Source organism: Xenopus tropicalis, chromosome 1 (genome assembly GCF_000004195.4).
Source record: "Xenopus tropicalis strain Nigerian chromosome 1, UCB_Xtro_10.0, whole genome shotgun sequence".
Classification (NCBI taxonomy): Eukaryota; Metazoa; Chordata; class Amphibia; order Anura; family Pipidae; genus Xenopus; species Xenopus tropicalis.
In genome coordinates, this window is record NC_030677.2 from 145,353,942 (window position 1) to 145,379,004 (window position 25,063).

General features: G+C 37.1%; 2 protein-coding genes across 3 annotated transcripts in view; one reads left to right on the forward strand and one right to left on the reverse strand.

Moving 5' to 3' along the window:
* Positions 1–25,063, forward strand: part of med13l (mediator complex subunit 13-like) — an 81,119-nt gene that overhangs the window by 11,442 nt on the left and 44,614 nt on the right. For both annotated transcript variants that reach the window (XM_002939191.5, XM_004910624.4), the window contains exon 2: positions 3,794–4,031. In XM_002939191.5, coding sequence (XP_002939237.3) covers positions 3,794–4,031 — 238 coding nt within the window. The remainder of the gene's footprint in view (positions 1–3,793; positions 4,032–25,063) is intronic.
* Positions 8,970–10,786, reverse strand: MGC75582 (MGC75582, possible similarity to act2). Its single transcript, NM_204024.1, has one exon. It carries the CDS (start codon positions 10,744–10,746, stop codon positions 9,613–9,615), a length of 1,134 nt encoding a protein of 377 aa, NP_989355.1. The 5' UTR covers positions 10,747–10,786; the 3' UTR covers positions 8,970–9,612.

The following is a 25,063-nucleotide window of genomic DNA, read 5'->3' on the forward strand; positions in this document are numbered from 1 at the left end:
CAGATGTTCTTTGGTACAAAGACAGAACCTGCTCTCTAACCTGTTACCAGTCAGTAATCAATCACTTACTTGAGGGGGGGGGGGGGGGCATATGGGACATAACAGTTTGCTTTTGGATCTGACCTGTGTGTTCAGGATCAAAAGCAATCTAAGTGAACATGTGGCCCCCCTCAAGTCGCTGACTAAATAAGAGGTTAGAGAGTTGAAGGGAAGAAGTAGTGTTCTGGCTATTATGTTAGACATTCCCTCACACCAGCCTCTATAGATTATATTTTTGGCTAATTAACTGTATTAGAAACATTTTTTATTTTGCACAGCCCCCGCATCTTTTTTTCCAGTTTTATTTTTACACTGAACTGTTTCTTTAAGGTGAGATTCTGTGATAGCCAGGGTGCGTAGGATTAGCCAACTATGTGGCATGTTCAAGGCCCAAAATGTTAACAGTGCATACACTTTCAGTCTCTGCAGATATAACACCATGCATTTGTTTTGCTTTTGTACAGTAACTAAACTATAGAAACCATATATTTTGGAAATTACACATTCTTCTCCAAATTGCAAATTAAAGAACTTATCAACCAAATGTGTTAAATTGATTCAAAAGCCAGAGCCACCAGGGCAGAGAATAGAAAAAAGAAGTCAAACACTGCTTTTAATTGCAATAATATATTCAAATACCGATTACAGATAAAACATTTTTAATGAATGTATATTGCAATATTGCTTAGAATTATGTTTTCTGTTTGGGTTGACATGTCCTTTAAGAGATTTTTATAGAATTTCAGAACTTATCTTACAATTTACAGCATTTTATCTACCATATGTCTTCTAAATAGGTTTATAACCAGTATGCATAGGGTTACCCAACTATCTGCTATGTAGGTACAATAAATGTCAATAGTAGATATAGATTTCCCTGGCTGCATAAAAATGCCAAGAAGCAAATTTTTCATTTTTACAAAATCTCCACAAATGCCAGGTAGATGTCTGGTCACCCCCACATATCTATATCCAAATAAATATATTAATATATGGCTTTCAATATTTTGTACAGCTTATTTTTAATATACAGGTATGGGATTCCTTATCCGGAAACCTGTTATCTAGAAAGTTCGAAGTACGGAAAGGCCATCTCCCATAGACTCCATTATAAGCAAATCATTCTAATTTTTAAAAATGATTTCCTTTTTCTCTGTAATAATAAAACAGAACCTAGTACTTGATTCCAACTAAGATATAATTAATCCTAATTGGAGGCAAAACAATCCTATTGGGTTTAATATTGAAATGATTTTTAGCAGACTTAAGTTATGGAGATCCAAATTACAGAAAGATCCCTTATACGGAAAACCCCAGGTCCCGAGCATTCTGGATAACAGGTCCCATACCTGTATATAGGTATTAAGGAGTAAGATCTTCCTTTGTGTTAAAAACAGCTTCAGTCCTTTGTGGAATGTTGCCATATATATGTCCAGAGCTGTGTGTAGGGCAATATTTCACCATGTTTCAAGAATAAAAGCCCTCCAGGTCTTTAAGAAATTCAAGATAATGGATTGCATTCTGTGATCTCATAATTACTTAAATATTCAAGTATTATTATTAACATTATTATTATTAACATTTATTTATAAATAGCCAACATATTCCGCAGTGCTGTACAATAAGTGGTTTTCATAGACATACAGAGTAACATATAAGGCAATCAATAACCGATACAAGAGGTGAAGAGGGCCCTGCCCAAAAGAGCTTACAATCTACAAGGAGAAAGGGTTGAGACACAAGGTGTGGGAATGTTTAGATCTGTGATTGGAATGGCCATGAAAAATATCTGACTTCACCCCGTTGATCACAATCCTACTCTTACATTTATTTGGCTATGTGTATAGCAATATAATCTATTCATCCATATCATTTTTGGATTATGTGGAAAATGTGTTTGTCCCTATAAGGTATTCATATTTTTTTTAAGTGGCTTCATAGTCCTTGGGCATTATAAGATCATGTAAACTTGTAAAGCAATCATCTGGCCTAACTTCCTCAAGATGACTGTCATATACCTTTGGGGATCTGTTATCACAGTAGGTTGCAGACAGTGGGGCTGGAATGCTTGATTTGCTTTCTTAAAATGTAAACATGTCTGGATGTGGAAAAAATAGTAAAAGATAATGCTAAAGGCCATATTACTTTTTTCCCCACATTCATCAGGGGTCCAGATTTTGCAATACTAATCAGGTTATGCATCTTGTATGTTGGACCTATATCCAAAACTCTAAAAAGTAAACATTCTGATTATTTTCAGATTAGGTTTAGAGGGTTAGAGGCTCTCCATTTTGGTTTTATGCCAATGTATTATATAATGCTATTAAATGTACATAGTATGTGAATTCTTTCTTTTTTCAGAGGGCTTCATTTCTGCAGAGGGCTTTTTGGCTCCATTTAACCCTGCTCACTGTAACCTCTCTGGTTATTCCACTTTCTTTACTTCTGAAACTCATCATGACTTAGGTTTGCATGGGGGAATCAATTTCCTGGTGTTTAAGTGACTAGCAAATGCTAAAAAAAAATGCTTTGCCTCTAATAAGGATTAAGTATATCTTAGTTAGGATCTAGCACAAAGTAATGTTTTATTATTACAGAAAAAGAAAATATTTTTTATACATTTGAATTATTTGCTTATAATGGAGTCTACAGGAGATGGACTTCTCATAATTCAGAGCTTTCTGGACACGGGTTTCTGGATACCGAATCCCATACCTGTATAAGATTTTGCATTTTTTTTTTCTTTAAAAATAATGGTTAATTAGGAAAAATACAAATTTTGATAAATACAAAGGGCTGTTTCAAAACTTTTAAATACTGTACTATGTTTTTAAGTAGCCAAAAACACTGTTTTAAAGTGCCAAAAATATTCCCCCCATGACTTACTTTGCAGTCTGCATGTTCCCTAGACGGAAAGGGAACACAGACTGATTCAAATTCCAGCAGGAATTTGCCAGGTGGTATCCAACTCTATAGCACTATTATTGTTCACTATAGCCTTGTGCATCTGTTTGTGAACATATTCTTGCTGGTTTCCCCAGTGAGTGTCTGAGCTGGTACTCATTTGCTAGTTTCTGTGGTCTTTAAATGCAGAGAAGGTCTCCTCTAATCTAGTATCCAAAACTTGCACCTTTCATTTATTAGTATGGCTTTCTGAAATCTTCATCCACTGCTACAACTTCCAGCATTCCCTTAGTAAACCAATGGATGGCAGTATATGCTGGGAACTGCAGTTTTCAAACAGCTGAAGCAGCCAGAGATGTTAGGTTTTACCTTACTCTTCCACTGTTCCATTTTTGCCGACAGCTTTTAAATTAAAAATTACTGGCATTTTGAAATGTGGCAACAGAGCTCTGTAACACCATAGATTTTCTTGCTTTGTTTTTCTCTTTGCTTTTTAACTGGGCTACAATTTCCAACATTGTCCAAAACCTTTTTTGTTAATGAGTTATCAGGATATAATCAAAGTTTTACTTCAGATTTATATTATATAGTATTTAGCTGTTTTTTTTTTTTTTTATTTCCGTAGCAGTGATTACACATGTATAGGATTCTTGATGAAACATAGGTCAAAGCACCTGGGATTGCCCTTTGTGCTATTGCCGTTATGGAGTATGCAATAATAAATGACTGTGTGTAAGGATTTAGTAGATTCTGTTTGGATAAGTTATTTATTATTACACATTTTATTAGACACTGAAGCTTTTCTTAAAGTCAGAACAACAGCATTAACCTTAACTTTGTTCTTCCCAAGGCTGAACTGACTGGCATCAAATGGCGTCGCTACAGATACCAGGGGCCTGGCGAATGTGGACCAGTCATCTCTGCTCCTGCCCAAGACGATCCCATTTTGCTAAGCTTCATCCGCTGCCTACAGGCCAATCTTTTATGTGTGTGGAGACGTGAGGTCAAACCTGATCGGAAGGAACTCTGGATCTTCTGGTGGGGTGATGAACCAAACCTTGGTGATGTTATACACCATGAATTGCATAGTAAGTGAATATTCTTTTATCACCTGTTTTAATCTTTATATATTAAAAGTTTGTATTTGCTCTGTCATAAAATGATTACATTGTAGATTTTTTTAAGCAGAGTATAAAACAAGTCAATACTTAATTTTGATGTTATTTTAATAGGGTCCGTAGATTTGGTGTACACCCAAATCAAGTCTTATTAGTGTTGCTTCCTGATTCTGACTCTCCCTTGTCAGTATGTGGACCATGCCAGTACTAACCTATTTAATGCTACCTGCCAGGGTTTTGGGGATTGTAGGAAAAATGACCATGGAATCATTATTTCAACAAGAAATTAACAGGTATGCCACTTCCTTTTATGGGAAAAGTAAATACACTCTGGGCTCTAATAGCTGGTATTGCCCTCAAGTAATAGTCTCTCATAATGTTCTGCCAGTCTCTGACATGTACTGGGAGATATTTTGTCCCACTCCTCCGTTAGAATTTCTTTTGCTGTGCTAAGAAATGTTGCACACGCATCTCTCACACATCCACATCTCTTGGTACTGTGGCCAAAAAACTCTATCTTTGCCTTGTCTGTCCAGAAGTCCTGATCTATGCTTAGGTGCGAATGATAAGCTGGCCATATACTGAAAGATCTTCTTTGGCTAGGTCACCAAACGAGCGGATCTTTCCCTGCTGTTGGCCGATTTCCTTGAAATCAACCCTTGGGACAAAAGATCAGATCACATAGATGGGATGCAGGCCCTTGGGGCAGGGACCTCATCAACATACCAATGCATTCCTGCCAGAATGGGATTTTTAAACCTACCTGATTGACATCAGTTGGGTAGGCCCGTCTGAGGGCCCCTATACACAGGCCATTGTACGGCAACCTTTAGTCTTGCCCTGTTGTTTTTTCTGGACAGCAGAGGTTTCCACTGGCACAAAGTAAAATTGTGCACCTTGACATCAGAAGTAGGGTAGAGAGCTACCTGTAGCCCCCTTGGTAAAATTTTGGGGCTCTTGTGTTCTGCTCTAAAGGGAACCTACAGGGATGGCTTGGCCTGAAAATCTTCTCCAATTGTAGATGATCTTCCAGATGTTGTTATGGGCATCTAAAACTTCTTTCTAAGGCATCAGAGAGCTCTTTCAATGTAGGCATGGTTATACCACACACAAACAAATCATCATATGTAATAAAAGGCACTTAGTTTGCCAGGGAGCAGTAACCTATAAAAACCTATAAGATGTTTGATTTTAAACAAGTGACCAATACATGCTTCCTGTTGATTGGTTGCTATAGGTATTGCATAGCCCATACAGCCCCATAAAAGTCATTTGCACATAATTCTTATTTTCCACATGTGAAATTTGAATTTATATTTATTTGATTTTACAATGGAGCAAAAAATGTAAACGGTACAAGGTATTTGTTATATCTCCCTTATCTACCAATATTGTTAAAATGAAGATTGAATATCTGTATGCCGAAAAAAAAAGATACATTCTTGAAGCATTTTTTCCAGATGTAATATCTGAAAGATATTCAATGAAAATGTTTTTTAAATATTATTGATTACAGTTTATGATTGAAAGTGTTATTAAAAGTGAATAAATATAGTATTTGTAGTAATTGTGGGGCAACAGATCCTTTGTATGTACTACCAAAACCAGTATTAAAGGTTATGAATTGTGCAATTTTATGCTATATTTGAAACAGTTGATGGTCTAAACAAGTGTTTTTTGTTTCAGTCTGGTGTAAGACCATTGCTCATATCTTATTTTCAAATAATAATGTTTAGTATGACTTATAAATGCAGCCTTAGCTCTTAGGAATCTAGTAAGAATTCCCAGATTATTCCTGCTTTTTTTTTTGTGAGCTATTGTACAGCTGTTGCCAGCTCTTTGTGTATGTGAGCCTGTATCAAGGCTGTACAGGCAGTCATGTTTAATTGAAATACTAACATTAAGCTATTCAAGCAGTATAAATCTTTTATAAGGTACCTTGTCTTAGTGGACATGGTAGATTCATTCCTGTTCATCCAGCTTGCCTTGAATAATACATGATTGTTTTATTTTTTTTTTGTTCTTTTCCTGGTTATGATAATAAAATATTCACATTTGTGGTGGTGTTCTGTTTGATACAGTTGTTGCTGAAAAGTGGATTGAACTGTTTGTACTTACATGGGTTTTGGAAAAGATTGTATATTACTCAATGTGCTTTAAGGCTAATGCCATTACAGCATGTCTGGACTGGGATTCAAATTAGGCCCTGGAATTTTAGGTACACAGAGGCACAAACAGCCCCCCACCAGCCTAATAAATAGTGGCTGTCTGTAGCATCTTACAGCAGCCCCTCTGGCATTTGCCAGAATCCACAGATTGCCAGTCCTGGCCTGCACTACAGCCTGATGCTGCCAATACAGACTGCTATTGACTTTAATGGCAGCTGCCTGTTACTGCTCACATGGGGGTGATCTTGGTCTGGAAATGCACATTTAAGCATTTTCTTGCCAGAATCAACCCTATGTGACATTAGCCTGAAGTGCATAAAAATCTTCTTAAAAGTCATATTGTTTATTCAGCAGATTTGAGAAAAAGGCATTAAATTAAACTCTCACATGCATAATCCCCTATTCTGGTCACTTCTTCAATTCTCTTGTCACACTGCTGTTAGGTCACAGAGCTGTTGTCTTGAACCCTAGCACAGTACTATGGCAGCTTCAGCACAATTGTCTAAAATGTTTATACTGGTAATGCATTTTTCCCCCATGATTTTAAATACCACTGGTCAATACCAGGCACACACAATAGATTATTCTTCTTACAGTGCATTGTATACAAAATGTTGTCGCAGTGGTTTTGTTCCTTCTCTGAACCCTCACTGGCAGAGTTTCTATGGCGCTGCTTTGCGAGTAGGATTCCCTCTCCATAGCTATTAATAGAGCATGTTACATTCCTGAATTTGCTGACACAGAGCAAAAATGTTATGTGTTAAATTATTTGTCTCATGGTTTAGTCTGAACTATAGATTGTGATATTATGGTATATGATCTAATATATAAAGGGGCGGAAAAAAGAAAAAAAAAAAACTTCTGTTACAGGTTCAGGAGTTATAGTATATGCAGCTGAAGGATTGTCTCTTCATATTTCCATTTATAATATCTGAAGCAGAGGAGAAAAACTGCATTTTACAATGTGTTGGGGTAGATTATTTTTTCCCCTGGCCTTAGGTGTATCAGTACCCATACCGTACCTATTTAAGGCATCACTTCTAAAACCGCAATTAGGTCTGTACATAGTAGTGTTATCTACACCTAGAAGCAACTTCAAAACCAAAGTCCAAAACCTTTCTAAATTGGGCATTGTATTCAATAGGAATTGCCTGAAAAGTATAGCTTTTGCATATATTAGAAAGCCAACATGCAAAGTTCTTAGCATAAACATTAAAACTGTAATTTTTAACTTGTAGTTATACATATCCTGATGTTATATATATATATATATATATATATATATATATATATATATATATATATATATATATATATATATTAATATTATTATATATTAATAATAAAATATGGAAATATTCATCAACACAGAGGATAAAACTCTACTGTGCCACTCACTTCCTGGTTCAAATGTTATCTGGGTTAGTGACTTGATGGAATCCTTAGGACAATCTTTGCTAGCTTTTCCTTTCCTAAGCATGTGGTCATAATTGCACAGTGATTCATTTGGAATCAGTATGCCTAAATGGAGCAAATGTGACTACCAAAAGAGCTCTGTAAGGTTTTTTTCAGCTTCTATTTTCCTATATATAGACAGTATTGCTTTATTCGTCACAAGGTATCAGGCTTTTTTTTTGCTTTTACTATTGTAGGTAAATTAAAATATTTGCCTTTGTCAACACTGCTTACATTTATAAATGTACCTACAAAAGTTTCTGCTTCCAGCTTGGATGAGTTTGTTCTGCCAATAAGATTCAATATATGAATATCCAGCTGATAATTTCCTGCAGCTTACCAAGGCATTGCTGGGACCTGTAGTTCAGTAACAGATTGTGTATCACTGGTGTAATTTCACTGCTGCACTGAATCATTTTAACAAACTGGGGCTGTGGGCTTCTACCTAAATATGCATACGGTCACCTTTAAGTTGCACTTAAGTATGGTGCTAATTGATGAGACTGGGGAGAAAGTTATGTATATAGGTATTGAACCTGTTATCCAGAATGCTTGGACCTGGGGTTTTCTGAATAAGGTATGTTTTCATAATTTGGATCTCCATACTTTGTCTACTAAAAACCCATTTAAACATTATTTAAACCCAATAAAATTGTTTGCCTCCAATAAGGATTAATACCTTTACTAAATTATGATCTGTCAGGGGACCAAATGGAGAAGCTGTACTGTATGAACACTGGGGAATGAGCTATGAGGGAGCGGTACTTGTAGGGTAACTGTAGATCATGTAGCTGTAGTGGGGGGGGGGGGGGATGCATAGTTAATGGGCAATGAGCCGTGAAAGCATGAAGTTGAGACAAGTGAAACAAAGGTGATGCGGGAAATACATATAGGTTGCAGGAGACACAGCACCCTGCATTGGGATAAGAACTGTGAAAGGGTGTGAGGAAGATTGGGTACCTCCAAGGGTCCTGTCACTCCAGTCAGAAAAGACCTCAAAACAAATTTCTATTGGTGTTGACCTGTAGCAGTCTTTTTAATGTATAAATAAACACATCAAAAGATTGAGTGAACCAATATTCTACTGTTATTTCTGGCTTCTCTAATAATGTATTTTAATGCTTACCATTGATATAATAATTATATTATACCTTAAATCTTTTAATTCCTTAAACGCATAGTATTTTTATGCTGATGTGCCACACAAATGTCTTTTTGTTAAAAGCAAAATGCTGTATGCTAATAATTCAACAAAACATGCACAGAAAGTATGTGTTGAGGCAAATTGAGGATTGCAAAACATTTTATTATGTTCTCCCTTCACAGTAAACAGAATTTCAGTGCTGAATGACCATAGAAAACTAAATCTACATGTCACATATTGTTATTACCTATCAAGATGTAAAAAAAAACACAATAAATGTACATGTGAATAATGATACATATAACATAGCAGCAGTTTGTGCCAATTACATCATGGATTTAGGTATTTGCAAAGATTTTGGAATGAGCCATATTTTATTAAAAAGCAATTAGATAAAGACAATGCAGGTTGCACCAACTCCCCCCCCCCCCCTTATACTACAGGTATTCAATAAGCTTTCCACTCGAGTAGTTGTTATAAAGTAACAAAGCTACTGAAAACATGCACTGTTGGAGGGTTACGGCAGGCATCTCAACATTGATATATATCTACCCTCTTCTCTTTTAAATTAGATTGTAAAACAGAAGAGTTTGTTTTAAATTAATGCTTGAAAAAGCGAAGAATTGATTGCTAAAATGTAATTAGGGAGGTAAACTATATCTCCATGATGTCACTTACATATTAGTCTCTGTAGGTCTTCATTGTACCTTATGGTAAACATTATTTTTGTTTTATACTGTGATTGCTGCACTGATAGAAAAACTTGCACCATACAGTCACAAGCTTAGAAGCATTTACGGTGGACAATGGAAGGTCCAGCTTCATCGTATTCTTGCTTGGTGATCCACATTTGCTGGAAGGTTGAGAGAGATGCAAGAATAGAGCCTCCAATCCAGACAGAGTACTTGCGTTCGGGTGGTGCAATGATCTTGATTTTCATGGTGCTTGGAGCCAGAGCAGTGATTTCCTTCTGCATACGGTCGGCAATACCTGGGTACATTGTGGTACCACCAGAGAGAACATTGTTGGCATACAAGTCCTTGCGGATGTCAATGTCACATTTCATGATGCTGTTGTAGGTGGTCTCATGAATGCCAGCAGATTCCATGCCGATGAAAGAAGGCTGGAACAGGGTCTCGGGGCAGCGGAAACGCTCATTACCAATGGTGATAACTTGACCATCTGGTAATTCATAACTCTTTTCCAGGGAAGAGGATGATGCAGCTGTTGCCATTTCATTTTCAAAGTCCAGGGCAACATAGCACAACTTTTCCTTGATGTCACGCACAATTTCCCTTTCTGCTGTTGTAACAAATGAGTACCCACGTTCAGTTAGGATCTTCATGAGGTAGTCAGTCAGGTCGCGACCTGCCAGGTCCAGACGCATGATGGCATGAGGCAAAGCATAACCTTCATATATGGGGACATTGTGGGTGACACCATCTCCAGAGTCCAGCACAATACCAGTGGTACGACCAGAGGCATAGAGAGACAGCACGGCTTGGATTGCAACATACATGGCTGGCACATTGAAGGTTTCAAACATGATCTGTGTCATCTTTTCTCTGTTGGCTTTTGGGTTAAGTGGAGCTTCTGTTAGCAGTGTAGGGTGCTCTTCAGGGGCAACACGAAGTTCATTGTAGAAGGTGTGATGCCAGATCTTTTCCATGTCGTCCCAGTTAGTGATTATGCCATGCTCAATGGGATACTTCAGGGTGAGGATACCCCTCTTGCTTTGGGCTTCATCCCCAACATAGGAGTCCTTCTGTCCCATGCCTACCATGACTCCCTGGTGACGTGGGCGACCCACAATAGATGGGAACACTGCCCTGGGAGCATCATCTCCTGCAAAGCCAGCTTTCACCAGCCCAGAGCCATTGTCACAGACAAGAGCGGTGGTCTCCTCATCGTCACACATGGTTGCTTGTCTTGAAAAGTTTGACTGACCGAGCGGAAGGACGGTGTTGTATGTTACTGCTGCAGCTCTTGACTGTGTGTTTGGGACTTTATATATTCATTGCCAGCCCCTTTTCATTTGATTTGTTTTTTTTTTACGCCTTAGGTCCCTTCCCTAGTTTAGGAATGCTTTCTGTAGAAGAGGTGGCTTCATTTGCTTAGCCATATTTGGCTTTGATAAGACCAGCCCCTGCCACCAGCCTGGATTCCTTCCTTACATGGGGGAGTGTCTTGTCTCAGGGCCCTGTCGAGCCATACAAGGGTTTTTGTCAACTGTAGTCCCTAGCATGACCCAGCCCCCGGAGTGTGGATGGTAAAAAAAAAAAAAAAAAAAAAAAAAAAAGAAGTTGAGTGACAATGACATATTCCTGTGGGACAGCTGAGGAGAGAGAGAGAAGCTACAGCAACTGACTTTTTAATCTTGGAAAGCTAAAGACAAATAAATAGTGTGGGTTTTTGCAATGGCAAGGGACCTCCTTCCTACTGTGTCTCATACCACATGGCACTTATATATATATATATATATATATATATATATATATATATATATATATATATATATATTTATTTATTGTATTTATTTATTATATCACTTGTCCTCCCTGTGTGTAATTTTGTATTCTGTGAGATTGTACAGCGATGCGTACCCTTGTGGCGCTTTATAAATAAAGATATACATACATACATTAATTCTGTACATTTTATTTAAATATTGTGTGATGTTTTTAATACCTATAGAAATATTCTAACAAAAAGGTATATTTGAAAGAGAGATTATTTAATTTGTGAGCTGCTGTTTACATAACAGTAACTGCCCTGAGGCTTTATAATCTGTATGTTGAGCTACAAATGTATCTTCCTGGAGATAGCTATTGAAAGAGAAGAACAACTTTCCATCATCTATTTCTGTGATTAATGAAACTAATTCTGAATATTTGTTTTTATATATTATCAATAGTTGTGCCAAGCCTATTTAGATAACTTAAATGCCAATATATGGTAGCATTAGGCCCCTGTCACATTTTCTCGGCTTCAGTTGTTGTTTTTTAGTCAGGTGGAGAAAAGCTGATCCGCTTTAATACGGCCTCCTTTAAGATTTGCAGACAAGTTTGGGTGCACCACCCACATATGTAGTAAATTGCAGTTAAACACTAGTGGTGTGCGAGGTAGTTAAATTAATAATATACAAACAAATCAAAAGAAAATGTTTTTAACTGTTTTTGTGTAGTACAAGACAAGCATTTAAGAATACCGTCTAATAAGTCTATGTTGATAGCATAAACACTTTTTGTAGGATTTCTAAAGTAGACTTATTTTGAAACGGCATTAATGCATGGTGCTCCAGTTTATAGAAATATCCCTTATATGAAAAACTGCTGTGTTCCATACCCTATCCCTATACTTTCTTTTCATGCAATTTAGCCATAGTCTAATTGATCCATATTTGATGGCCATGCCAATCAAATAGTAAACGATTGCCCCAAGGCTAATGATACATGGGGCTGGGTTTCGTACGATAATCGGTGCGTGTATGGTATGTCGGCGAGTCGACCGATATCGCAGGAAGTGCTGATATCGGCCGACTCGCCGATCGGACCAGTTGGAAAATTTTGATCGGGCGCCATAGAAGGCGCCTGACCAAAATTCTCCCTTCAGATCTGAATTGGCAGAAGGAGGTAGAAATCCTATTGTTTCTACCTCCTTACCTGCCGATTCAGCCCTGAATGGTGTGTGGCGGATCTTACGATGTTTCGTGCGACCTATGGTCGTACGAAACATCGTCAGATCGCCACGTGTATGGCCACCTTTAGAAAAGCCGTTTCACTTATCTTCTGTGTGTAGCTTCTCTGACAAGCACAGTGTAGGCCATTGTGCAGACACACAGACAAAAAAGTTAAAATTCATCACTGCTGCTTCCCATTCATTTAAATTCACTTAAATGGAGAACAGATTGCAGCATTGGTCCTGTAGCAGAGTATAGTGCTGGACCAGTACCAGAACTGCAGCATTTTCAAGTGAATAAAGCCTGTGTGCCATAGCCCCTGCTAACAGTGTGTGATAATCAGTGCAAATGGCCTAGCAAAATTGTGCAAATGTTCTACTTTGGGTCATGTACAAAGTAGGGTTTTGCTTCACAAGTATCTAATGTGTGCCTATATCCAAAAGAGCGAAAGCTATGTTTATGGCTTATGACAAGTGATACTGATTTTATGCCAAGGTTTATACCATGAATATCCCTAATAAACAATAAGCTCATACTAGGTTTATGTGAAATGTGTCTTATGTAATATTTAATAAACTCAAACAAAAATTTGGTTACTTTAGTTAAAAAATACCTGTAGGACATTAGTGCTATAGAGTCCTTTAGTAAAAGGTGGATTAGACACCTTTTCTGCTTCCAAATTAAAATATTAAAAATGTACACACAAATTAGAGGCACATTCTAAATTGGGGATTTATTTGTCACAACAAATTTGCACAGATTAGCTGTAATCTGTGTATCAGATTTAGAAATATTTTATCCAATACAGAGGCACTTGAAAGTTGTACAGATTGATAAAGGTTTTAGCTGGCTTGTCAAGTGGAATAACTACATAATTTTATATGAAGCAGTGTTTCTTAACCTGTGTGTGTGTCCATGATACCGACACGCACACAGGTAAACATTACTGCTATACTATAACATGAAAAAAACTGAGGTTCATATCTGCCTCTTTACTTATTTATGGGTGTCAAAGCTGATTTTCAGGTACTCTGAGAAAAGGTGAAGACTGCTAATACAATTAAATCTTATAATGGTATAGTTAAGGAGACTCCATATATTACACTGTTTTTATCATTGTCAGCATTTGGAACTTAGTTCTGCTGTCCAACTAATTTGTTAATCTGCAAACCCAAATGTGTGTGTGGACCCAGATGCACTTGTGTGAATAGGTTCCAATTCCCAAATAAGGAAGAAAGTTTGGTATCTATGTGGAGTTGATATACATATGCCATGAATGGGCTTCCCTATTAACTTCAGATTGTCACAGACCAAGGATCACACCATGCCTCTTAACTAGGGAAGTGACAGAAATAGGATGGAATTTTTTAGAGTAGGCGGGGGGGGGGGGAAGGCTTTGGATCAACCAAGGAGAATTTCTAAAAAAGACAATGTAGAGCTGTTAAACCAGCTGTCCCAATGCTTGTGTGTTCCTCACTCATATGCAAACATATGGCAAGACACTTAAGTGTTTGCTTAGAAGCAGTGCTCGGTAAAAAGTGCTGGAACTAGTGTTTGAAATTTGCTTTAGTTTTGTTTGAATCAGGCCAATTATAGTTTAAAGTAGTTAAGGAAAGTTATGTATGTTTATTTTTATTCACATACATGTATGGGACCTGTTATCCAGGGATTTCTGAATAAAGGGTTTTTCTGTCATTTGAATCTCCATACCTTAAGTCTATTAAATAATCATATAAACATTAAATAAACCAAATATGATTGTTTGCCTCCAAAAAGAGAAAAAGGAAATATGTATTAAAATGTTGAATTATTTCATTAAAATGGGAAATGGCCTTCCTGTAATTTGGAGCTTTCTGCATAATGGGTTTTCAGATAAGGGATCCCATGCCTGCAGTTCTACTTAAGTGCACAGCACTACATGGCAGAAAAAAAAGTTAATAGATGAAACGTATCAATACCATAATGAATAGTACAAATAAAGTACTGTTACACCTAAGATTATGGGGCACATTCATTAAAGTAAGAATCCGAATCCCGAAATCCGATAATTTCTAATGATTGCAAAAGTCACGAACATTGTGTTCGTTTGAATATGAAGATTTCGTACTTACGATCTGAAAGTTCAGAAATTTTTGAATTGAAACAATCATTTACGATTGGCGATCTGAAAGTCACAAAATTATCGCATCCCAGCGATCGTAAACAGTACAAAACTCTTCCTGCCTTTGAGCCTTCAGTGCTTGTTTTTGGAAGCCTCACATAGGACTCAATGGCACTCTGCTGCTCCAGCCTGGCCCAAGGATAGTCACAATATCGAAGCTTAAATGAATCTGAAACTTTTGTACTCGTTGCAACAAATACGATTTTGTTGCGCAAATTGTCACAAAGTACGAAAAAGTAGGAAGCAAGTAACTGGAATCCTATTGTGTGCCTAAAAGCTTGCCACCCTGTAGTGATTCCACCTTTCCATCTCCTTTAAAAACAGGTTGACGTATCTCATGCAGTTACTTACTGACTAAAGTGGACCATGGTTTAAATTTTGTAATTTAAAATACCATTCACACATGGTGTTTCTCTGTTAGGCCCCCATTTGTTTTCTGAGCACTCCTTCTTTATGAAATCCTTAAAGAGGTGCCTACTGGCCATGCTTAATGCCTCTACTCCAAATAAAATCAATCCGGCGTGTGCAGAGTAATTTTAGATAGTAAAAAAAAAGTTTACTTTTTCTTTAAGTGTGCATTTTGTGCCCAAAATCTGCCTTGTTTGTGCTGTAACAGGCAGATTGTATTCAGACCAGTTACTTGTTTCATGTTGTGCTTCTGGCCATAAGCAAATCACTATGTGTATACTTCTGGTAACAAAAAGGGAAAAGAGGTTTACTGTACCAGTTCTATTCGTTAGCTGCATTCAAAAACAAGTCATACGTCATATGTCCTAGAATGCATATCCCAATGATGTTGGCATCAACCCTGTACAGCTTACCATAAATCTGTGCTTGTGCAAGTTAGATATCAGCTCAGCAAGCACAGAGCAAGTGCTGGCATTGCTTCCCTTAAGGATTGGCAGGACAAGGGAAGCAGCATGAGTCCAGGGAATGAATGTGGGATTCTTTATTTAAATGTATTAAATAACTAACATTTTGGACCAACAATATGGCTCTTCTTCAGAGTACATCATGGCTTTTTATTAAAAAAAAAAAAAAGAAAAAAATCCTGAGAGACCTGGAGTTTCTCTGCATTTAAATATTTACATTTGCATAAGTCAGTCCAGTGAGCAACAGGTATTCAGGTTGTCTTTTTGTAAAATGATAATGCTGTGTTGATGTGAGAACCGAGGCACTAAATTTTATTTTGTCTGTACTGGCACAGTGAGCCTGCAGTATAAGTACATATTATCTTTATCATTAAGGGGTTCCACTGCAAAGGATGAGCTACAAACAAAGCTTTTATACAGGTTATGGTGCTCTAATCTTTTAATGTTTTAATGTAGTTGCCACATTTCTTCTTATAAAGCTTTTAATAAGTAATGATAATAAGCAATAATAATGTTAATAAGTCATTAGACAAGTGCCAAATAGCAGACAAAAATATCCAGATAACATATATTTGTTGCACATTACTCAGCTCCATTACTTTTAAAGCCATGACACATTCCTGTACAAGAAATTAGACAAACATATTAAAATAAATGTAGTGGAACAGAATGCTAGCGTGCCCTTCTTCTCAGAGCCAGTGAATATATATACAGTAAAGTCTCCAAGCAAGCAATACCATAGTAGCATTTTGTTGTACTCTTTTGTTGGAAAATGGGTATAAAAAAGTAGAAATACCCACAGATGAATGAATTATTGTTTGAGTTTATCTTCTATTTATCTAGTATGCGTAACATGCTGAATGAAAGTACAGGTATAGGATCCCTTATCCGGAAACCCATTATCCAGAAAGCTCCGAATTATATAAAGGCCATCTCCCATAGACTCCATTTTAAAGAAATTATTCTAATTTTTAGATATGATTTCCTTTTTCTCTGTAGTATTAAAACAGTACCTTGTACTTGATCCCAACTAAGATATAATTAATCCTTATAGGATGGAAAACAATCCTATTGGGTTTACTTAATGTTTAAATTATTTTTTTTTACTAAACTTAAAGCGCGGAGATCCAAACTACGGAAAGATCCCTTATCCGGAAGCCCCAGGTCTCGAGCATTCTGGATAACAGGTCCCATACCTGTATTTCAGATTTACTAGTAATAGTGGTTGAACAAAGTCTTAAGTAACAGGACACATACATTCATGTTATCCAGAATGCTCGGAACCTGAAATTTTCCAGATAAAGGGTCTTTCCTTTACTTGGATCACCATACTTTAGGTCTACTAAAAGATAATTAAACATGAAATAAACCAAACAGGATTGCATTTTTGCTAACAAGGATAGATGATACCTTAGTTAGGATCAGGTACATGGTACTGTTTTATTATTACGAAAAAATAAATTATTTTAAAAATGAGAATTATTTGCTTAAAATGGGTTTTCTGGTGGTGGCATGTGAACAGTGTTTACCTAATTTGTGTTCACTTCATTCAAAAATTACTATTTTGTGTAACCTAATCTAAAACCATTTTCATATTTGTATAAAACATCAGTAATAATATTGGGAAATAAAATGGTAAAAATATTTGCATATGTATTTATTTGCATTGGCATAATAAAATTTTTGCCAGGTTTCATCGCCAAAAACGCCCATTGACTTTAATGCGTTTTGCAAATTTTCCAGCAAAATGGAACTGATTCAGCTCATCACTAGCCTTCTAAGTCATATTTTTCCCTTGTTGAATTTTTAATAAGGATTTGTGTTTTTGAGGGATATTCTGTCATGAGGCACCTTTAGCCAAATAGGTAATAGTTTCTGCAGGGATCAGAATTCTGCTGCAAACAACTTGCATCTACTTCAGACACAAAGAATGATTGTTATGCATTGGAATTTTTGTACCAAGTCAGCAAAATATATTAATTCCCTAAAACAGAATAGAAAAGTTGGAGCAAAGTTGGAAAAGACAAACCACTCTTTAAACTGTCAGAGGAATTATTGTTCTATATTGTTGGTACTGATTTATTACGAGTTGGAACTTAGCATACATTGGGATCTACTGGACAGTGTTGCTTGCTTGCTTGCTTGCTTGCATGCATGTTGAGCAAAATTAAAATTACTGGCTTGGGTCCCTTACGGTGTTAATGACTGAAAATGTAGTGCGTATTTCTGCCTGTCCTTTAAGGGACAGGCGAGTGGTTTGGGAGGTTACATATCTTCACAGGCCATCTGTCTCCCTGCCAAATTTAGTAAAATCGCACACGGCTATATTTGAATAGCTATATTTGTCAGCTAGGCAAGCCTCAGGTTTCCCTGCTAGTCCTGATTGTATATTCTCACCTAAGTGACAGGAACGATAAAATGGATTATATATACAGGTATGGGATCCCTTATCCGGAAACCCGTTATCCAGAAAGTTCTGAATTACGGGAAAGCCATCTCCCATAGACCCCATTATAAGCAAATAATTCTAATTTTTAAAAAAGGAAATTTTTAAAAATGATTTCCTTTTTCTCTGTAATAATAAAACAGTACCTTGTACTTGATCCCAACTAAGATATAATTAATCCTTATTGGAGGCAAAACAATCCTATTGGGTTTATTTAATATTAGAGCTTAAGGTATGGAGATCCATATCTCTTATCCGGAAAACACCAGGTTCCGAGCATTCTGTATAACAGGTCCCATACCTGTGTGTGTGTGTGTGTGTGTGTGTGTGTGTATATATATATATATATATGTATACATACAATTTATAATAAATAGCATTTATCATTTATTTGACCTTTTTCTTAAGGTTGTTGCATTTTAAATAGTTTCTAACCTATGAAAACTGGAGCAACAAGAGATCCTCTTGTTTTTAACAGATTTTTAACATATTTAAGTTATGGAGATCCAAATTACAGAAATATCCCTTATCTGGAAAATCTCAGGTCCCAAGCAATCTGGATAACCGGTCCCATACCTGTATATGAATTCTTATAAGGAAACACCAAGGAGATGAAACATGGGTACCTGGCGCCACCTAAAAATATTTCAGTGATGTAAACCCAAACATAATAATTTATCAAATGAAAGAAGTAAGCCTAAGCAACTTTCCAATACACATTAATTGCACATTTTATAGTTATTTGTAAATATAAGTGTTATTTAAAGCTTTATCTCTGAGGCCCTGTTAGTTCTGACTTGTGAAACAATGTAGTAAGCATGCAAGGCAGACTTCTGCTGCATTATGTCCGGTGACAGAACCAGAAGTGTGGAAAGAGAAAATAAAGTTTTTAGCTGCAATAACATTTACAAATAATGTGAAAACACTAAAAAATATTAAATGCATACATATTGGAAGTTTGTTTAAAAAAAAAATATTTTAGGCAAGATGTTGTTGGAAGAGTAGCACTATAAGGCTGTTTGCATCAAATAGCAAAACAGAATATACTATATGGCCAGAAGTATACAGGCAATCGGTCTAAAATTTGTTTTTTTGGGGAGTGGTTAGAGGCAAACACGATTAGCATCACCACGTGCAATGCCAACCATTGGCTGGAGTGCTATAAAGGTAACTCACGTTTGAGTGGAAATGTGTCCTCTGGTGTGATATATGGTATATCAGAATATTGCAGTAAGATGAAAAAGTCCGACAGAATGGGTGTAAAGAACTTGACTGGTCTGCACAGTACCCTGCCTTTAATCCTATGAACTCCTGTGAGATGAATTCTGATGCTGACTGCTAACCAGGCCTAATCACCCAACATCAGTGCCCAGCTTCACTAGTGTGATCTTGTGGCTGAAGCAAATTCCACCAAGATTGTTCCAAAATGTAGTAAACAACCCTCCTATAAGATTAGAGGCTAGCAGCAAAGGGAGAACCAAATTCAAATTGATACCCTTGGTTTGAAAATTTGATGTTGGACCTGCAGATGTCTAGGCCTTTGGCCTTGAATGTTGACCATGTATACTTTGGCATGCTTCTTCCGCTTGCTGTGACTGGCATGCAAAGTTGCATTGAATCTTGGGTGCATTTATCACAATTTGCATCACTTTATATTGATTTTTTTGAGCCTCAATCTGCAGCAAGTAATAAAAGTTTTGGTTACTCTAAATCTGGCCATACACCAAGTTGACTGATATCAGGCTAATTAATTGGATTACAATGATGATGGGCAATTTCAGGCTAATTATATCAAATTACAATGATGGGCATAGGTGCTGTCAGAACAAAGACTGTATCAATGAGCCGATGCCCAACCAGCTTCTGGACAATTTTTGGCCAGGTATTGATCAGAAAGGGCTCATCTGGGGCCCCCATACACGGGCAGATAAGCTACTGAATAGGTCTAAAGGTCTCAAATCAGCAGCAGCTTAAATCTGTCTGTGTATGGCCACCTTAAAGGTGCCCATACACGAGCAGATCCGCTCGCTTGGCGATGTCGCCAAGCGAGCGGATCTTCCCCCGATATCCCCACCTACGGGTGGGCGATATCGGGGAGCGTTTAGGTTAAAAAAAAAATAATCCGATCGTTTGGCCCTGGGGCCAAACGATCGGATTATGTGGGTGGCAATGGGGCAGTCGGATCGGGGACCGCATCAACGAGCCGATGCGGTCCCCGATCCGACCAGATTTTCTAACCTGGCCGATCGAGATCTGGCCAATTTCAGGCCAGATATCGGTCGGCCAGGCCGCTCTGCTCTCCCCATACACGGCCCGATTAGCTGCCGAATCGGTCCAAGGGACCGATATCGGCACCTATAGTCGGCCCGTGTATGGGGGCCTTAAGGCTTATGGTACCCAGATATTTAATCATTGTTACTAAAGTAGGCTGCTTCTACACAATATAGAATGCCACATATCTCAACTGAGTGTCGTTTTCTAGATTAACCTTGCTATGAGCACTGCAGTAGGTAGATAACTTTGTCTATATTCCCTGATAATAGAGGTGAGGATTTAGAGCAACCACATAGGGCAGCAACGTGACTCATGTAAGTATTGCAATTATAGTGACAAAAGCTCTATGTATCACAAACTTTAATATAATGTATATAATATATTTTTATATAAAACAGATAAATGTGAAGACACATGGAGCTACTTGTCACAGCTACACAAATAGACAATGCTGATCATTTACTGATAACTGTCTCTATGTGTGTTGTAGCTGAAGCAATTCTCAGTTTTGTCTATGGCAGGGTATTTTCTGGTGTTAAGTAGCAGGGACAAGTAGCTGCTACTAAGTAGCTCCATGTGTTTTCACCCTAAGGGCAGCCAGTGTCTACTAGGATTAAACATGTCTTAAAACAGCTTTTTACTTCCTCAGTTGACTGATGGGTCTCACATGAAAGTAAATTTTTTTTTGCACCTTCAGTATACAGAAGAATGTGTGCCATATACACTTTTTAACCTTGCCCCTGATTATTACATTATTTACAATAGTTATAGATTCCAGCATGGAGGAGTCTGTTCCCCTGAGATTCTCACCTAACTGCTACTGACTTTGGTGGCCTTCTTGGGTTAAGTAATTCTTACAGATTAAAAACTATTTTATCCTTGTGTATACTGCAATTGAAACGGAGGCTTGTAAATAAAAGAAAAATAGTTTGCTACTAATGAATTAATAACTATGTTTTTTTTTTGTTTATTTTAATCCCACTCCTTTCTGGGAACAGAATGAAATAGTCACAGGTTGAATATATATCTCAACAGCTGACATTACAGAAACAAAGTGAATGTGCAGTGATACCTTCAGCAGTGTGTACATAGAAAACACTATATGACCAGAAATCTCTGGCAGCTGCCTTTCCAACAACACCTACCGTTTAACATCTCATCTCATTCTAAAAAAAAAAAAAAAAGTGTTTGGATGCAGAGTTGGTCCTTCTTTAGCTGCTATAATAACCTTTGCCTGTGGGTCACAATAATCTTAAAAGTACCTTTCTACAAACTAAAATTAGAGTTATGGTATTCACGTAACCACATAAAAATGCTGTGTTCTGTCTTATATCCTATGACCGTTTTTGCACTTTAAAAATTAATTTGATATTTTTTCCATCTTGTGTTCCATTACCAGCTCACTGTCTAAAGCCTTACAGCTTTGATTCAATGGTACCTATCTTTTTTTCACGCTGAGTGTGCTCCCTAACTGGATACTTATGTATCAGATCTAAATGTGTGGAATTAAATTTATCAGTTTTGTGGTATTCAAGTATATTAACTAATATATCAGTGCAGAGAGCAGCAACCCAAGTGCATATGCTCTGTAAGTGAGTACAAAGCTTCTCATGTCCACAGTCGGAGCTGAGTCTGTGCCACCAGTGCCCTTAGCTTTAGTTACAACTTATGTCTGACAAGGCAAAATGAAAATAAGGAATTTGTCAAGAAAACCAATAAGTTTGATTCAGGTTGGTCCAACTGAAACAGAATTGTGTGCAGATCTGCATTCTTTTACTTGTGGTCTGTGAACTCAGGTCCATTCACCTTTGTTGGAAGCCATTTACCTCATGGTAGGGATGATTTTATAAAATAGGTGCTAAATTGCACCAGCGCAGTTACTAATAGCAACCAGTGAGTGTTTGGGTAGCTTACTCAAAAAAAGATTAATGTTTCCTTTGCTTTTATCTTGTTTGACTGTGCTGGTGCAGCCCAGCACCTGTTTTAGTAAATCACTCTTGTGCCTTGCCAATGCGATATGTATTTATGAGCAAATCTGTCTTGTTTCGCTTTGCCAAAATATTTGTGAAAAGCATTGAAGTTTTCACAGTGACTTTTTCTGAAAAACTGGCAAAAAATTTACAAAACAGAAAAAATTTGGGAACTGTGACTACTGCAAACTTTTTTGATGCAACTACAACTTTTCCCTCACGCGGTGAGATTTTTTTCGTGGCAAATTTTTGCAGACATTTTGCAACAAAATCTGCCAATGGCCAAATGTAGAATTTCATTGCGAATACATGCCTGCCAAAAAATTTCTCTCAACTACCTAAGAGCCTTATTCACAGTGTTGAATCCTTTCTTATAGATAGGAATGTGGCTTATGAGGAAAAAGAGTTTGGGGACCTTACATATTATTTTATGTATACCCCTGCATTGGTGACCTACATTTAATTTGTAAAGCCAAACAAGCATAGCTGAGACTTTGGTTTAAAGTCTTTTGAATGTTTGAAAGGAACGGTAGAAACATTCATTTTTTCAGCTTGTTTTCTAATGAATGTGCTTTACGGATCATAAGTCACAATAATGCAGTTCACAATTGTTAGATAGGCATCTAAAAGTGCTGCTAAAGGAAAAAATATGCTTCTGTAAAAATGCTGTGAAATCTAGTGGTATTTAATTGAGGGTTTGGCAAAACGTATAGGTAGCTGTTGTACATCTGCTATCTAATTTGAAAAAGAGCATTGGATTACATATTGTAAGGTAACACTTAGCTGGCATTGGGTACACTTTCCTAAAGAGCTGATGCATAATAATATAGCAAGAAGCAAAACAAAAATGCAGGTGCAGCAAATATCTTCACTGCAGAGCAAAAATGTGTAAGATCAGTTAGGTATTCTTTGTACCTTGATCTTTGTTATTCCTTTTCCATTCTTTATGAGAGTGTAGTAAATGTTTATGAAGAAAAAAAAATAACATGTCATTTCCTATTACAGTTAAGTTTTACTGGCATTATGGCATAGATGTGCAACTAATGGCTGATAGTAAAGGATGCTGAAACAGTGTATGCATTGCGGTGGAACAGATGAATTTCCATAAATGTAGATTGTAAGCTCTTTTGGGCAGGGCTCTCTTCACCTCTTGTATCGGTTATTTGTTGCTTTATATGTTACTCTGTATGTCCAATGTATGAAACCCACTTATTGTACAGTGCTGCGGAATATGTTGGCACTTTATAAATGTTAATAATAGCATGTCAAAATCATATCGCCATACTCTTATTTTAACACCTCTTAACCAAAGTAACTACAATATTAAAAGTAGGGTTTGATATTCTGTTTAAGAAGACAGTACACCTCCTTTTCAACATTAGCTCAATAAATAGGGCTTTTGCTAAATATTATTTTTCCTGGTATTTTAATTAAGAAATATGTGTGGGTTTTATTTCTTGCTCTGAACAGGTCAAAATGTAAAAATGAAACTTAGCAGCCTACTCCCTGATCTCTGCAAGCACAATCATAGCAAATCAACAATACTCCTAGGCTAATGCTCAGAATGCTCTTGCCGAGAATACGCCCCCTATGCTTGAAAATCTTCCTATCTGTGTATGCACCCAAAATCATTAAATACACTTTGGTGCAGGCACATGTAGCCGATATCTGCCGAAAAGGCAAAGTCTTGGTTTATTTTTTTGCTGGATATTGGCTACATGTGTCTGCACCCAAGCGTATTCAGTGCTTTCAGGTGCATACACAGGTAGGAATATTTTAAAGTGTAGGGGCGTAAAACACTTGCAGAGAATACGCTACGTGTGGCATTAGCCTAAGGGCTCATAATTATGAGTGTTTTTTTTCATGTTCAATGCATGTTTAGGGCGCATTGTTGAATGCACAACACAATATGAGATTTTTGCACTCAGTATGTGTTTGCAAACGCATAAAAGCATCGGCAAAAAAGAGTCATGTGCTTATTTTCACAATTGATCAGCCTGTTCTCTGTCATCTTTACCCAGGCAGAGAAAAAATGGACCACTAGCCTTAAAGTGTTTTTTATTAGAATGACTGAGGTAAGAAGGCTAATCATGGCAAAGTAAAAACTCCACAGCGACTTACAAATGTTAGTAATATATTTACTAACAAAAATTGCCCTAAATTGCACTAATTTAATAAAGGGTCATCTTGAAATAGTTATATCGGTCTGTTGAAGCAACTAAAGGAAGTGTAATGAGTACCATGAGTTTATTATTATGCAGAGAGACCTCAACAGCCCATTTGTCCTTGTCTTTTTTTTAGGGTATTGTAAGTGTTAAAAGCTCAGGGACATCTGCTGCACTGTGTCTGGAAGTGTGGCAAAAGGACAAACTGACTAAATGGAAGGGTTACTGACATTCTCTCACTTGTGTGTCGCTGGAACTGGGGAGTTCTGAACTGTGATGTGTGTGGTTGCGTATATCTGCCTCCCTTTTCTTTGAGAGTATATGCTATACATAATTTGCTATTTCTGCATGGCAAACCTGTTTAGGGCACTCTGCCAATTTATAATATAGTCTGTGTGTCTTAGACCTGCTTTAAAACTCCATGTGAAACAAAGCTGGAGTTATGGACAAAGCCAGACAAATTTTTAATGCCCTCTAGAGTCTAAAGTAGCACATTTTAGAGGGTTTGTGTTATCCCGGCAAGGAAGATTAAATGTGATAAGTTAAGAGTTTTTGCTAGAATTGTTTTAGGGCCAAAGTACATGGCTTGTTTGGTGTAGTCATGCATTGAGTAGTTCCACATCCCCAAGTGTACAATATTGAAGGTTTTCCATTCCTTTTAGTGATCC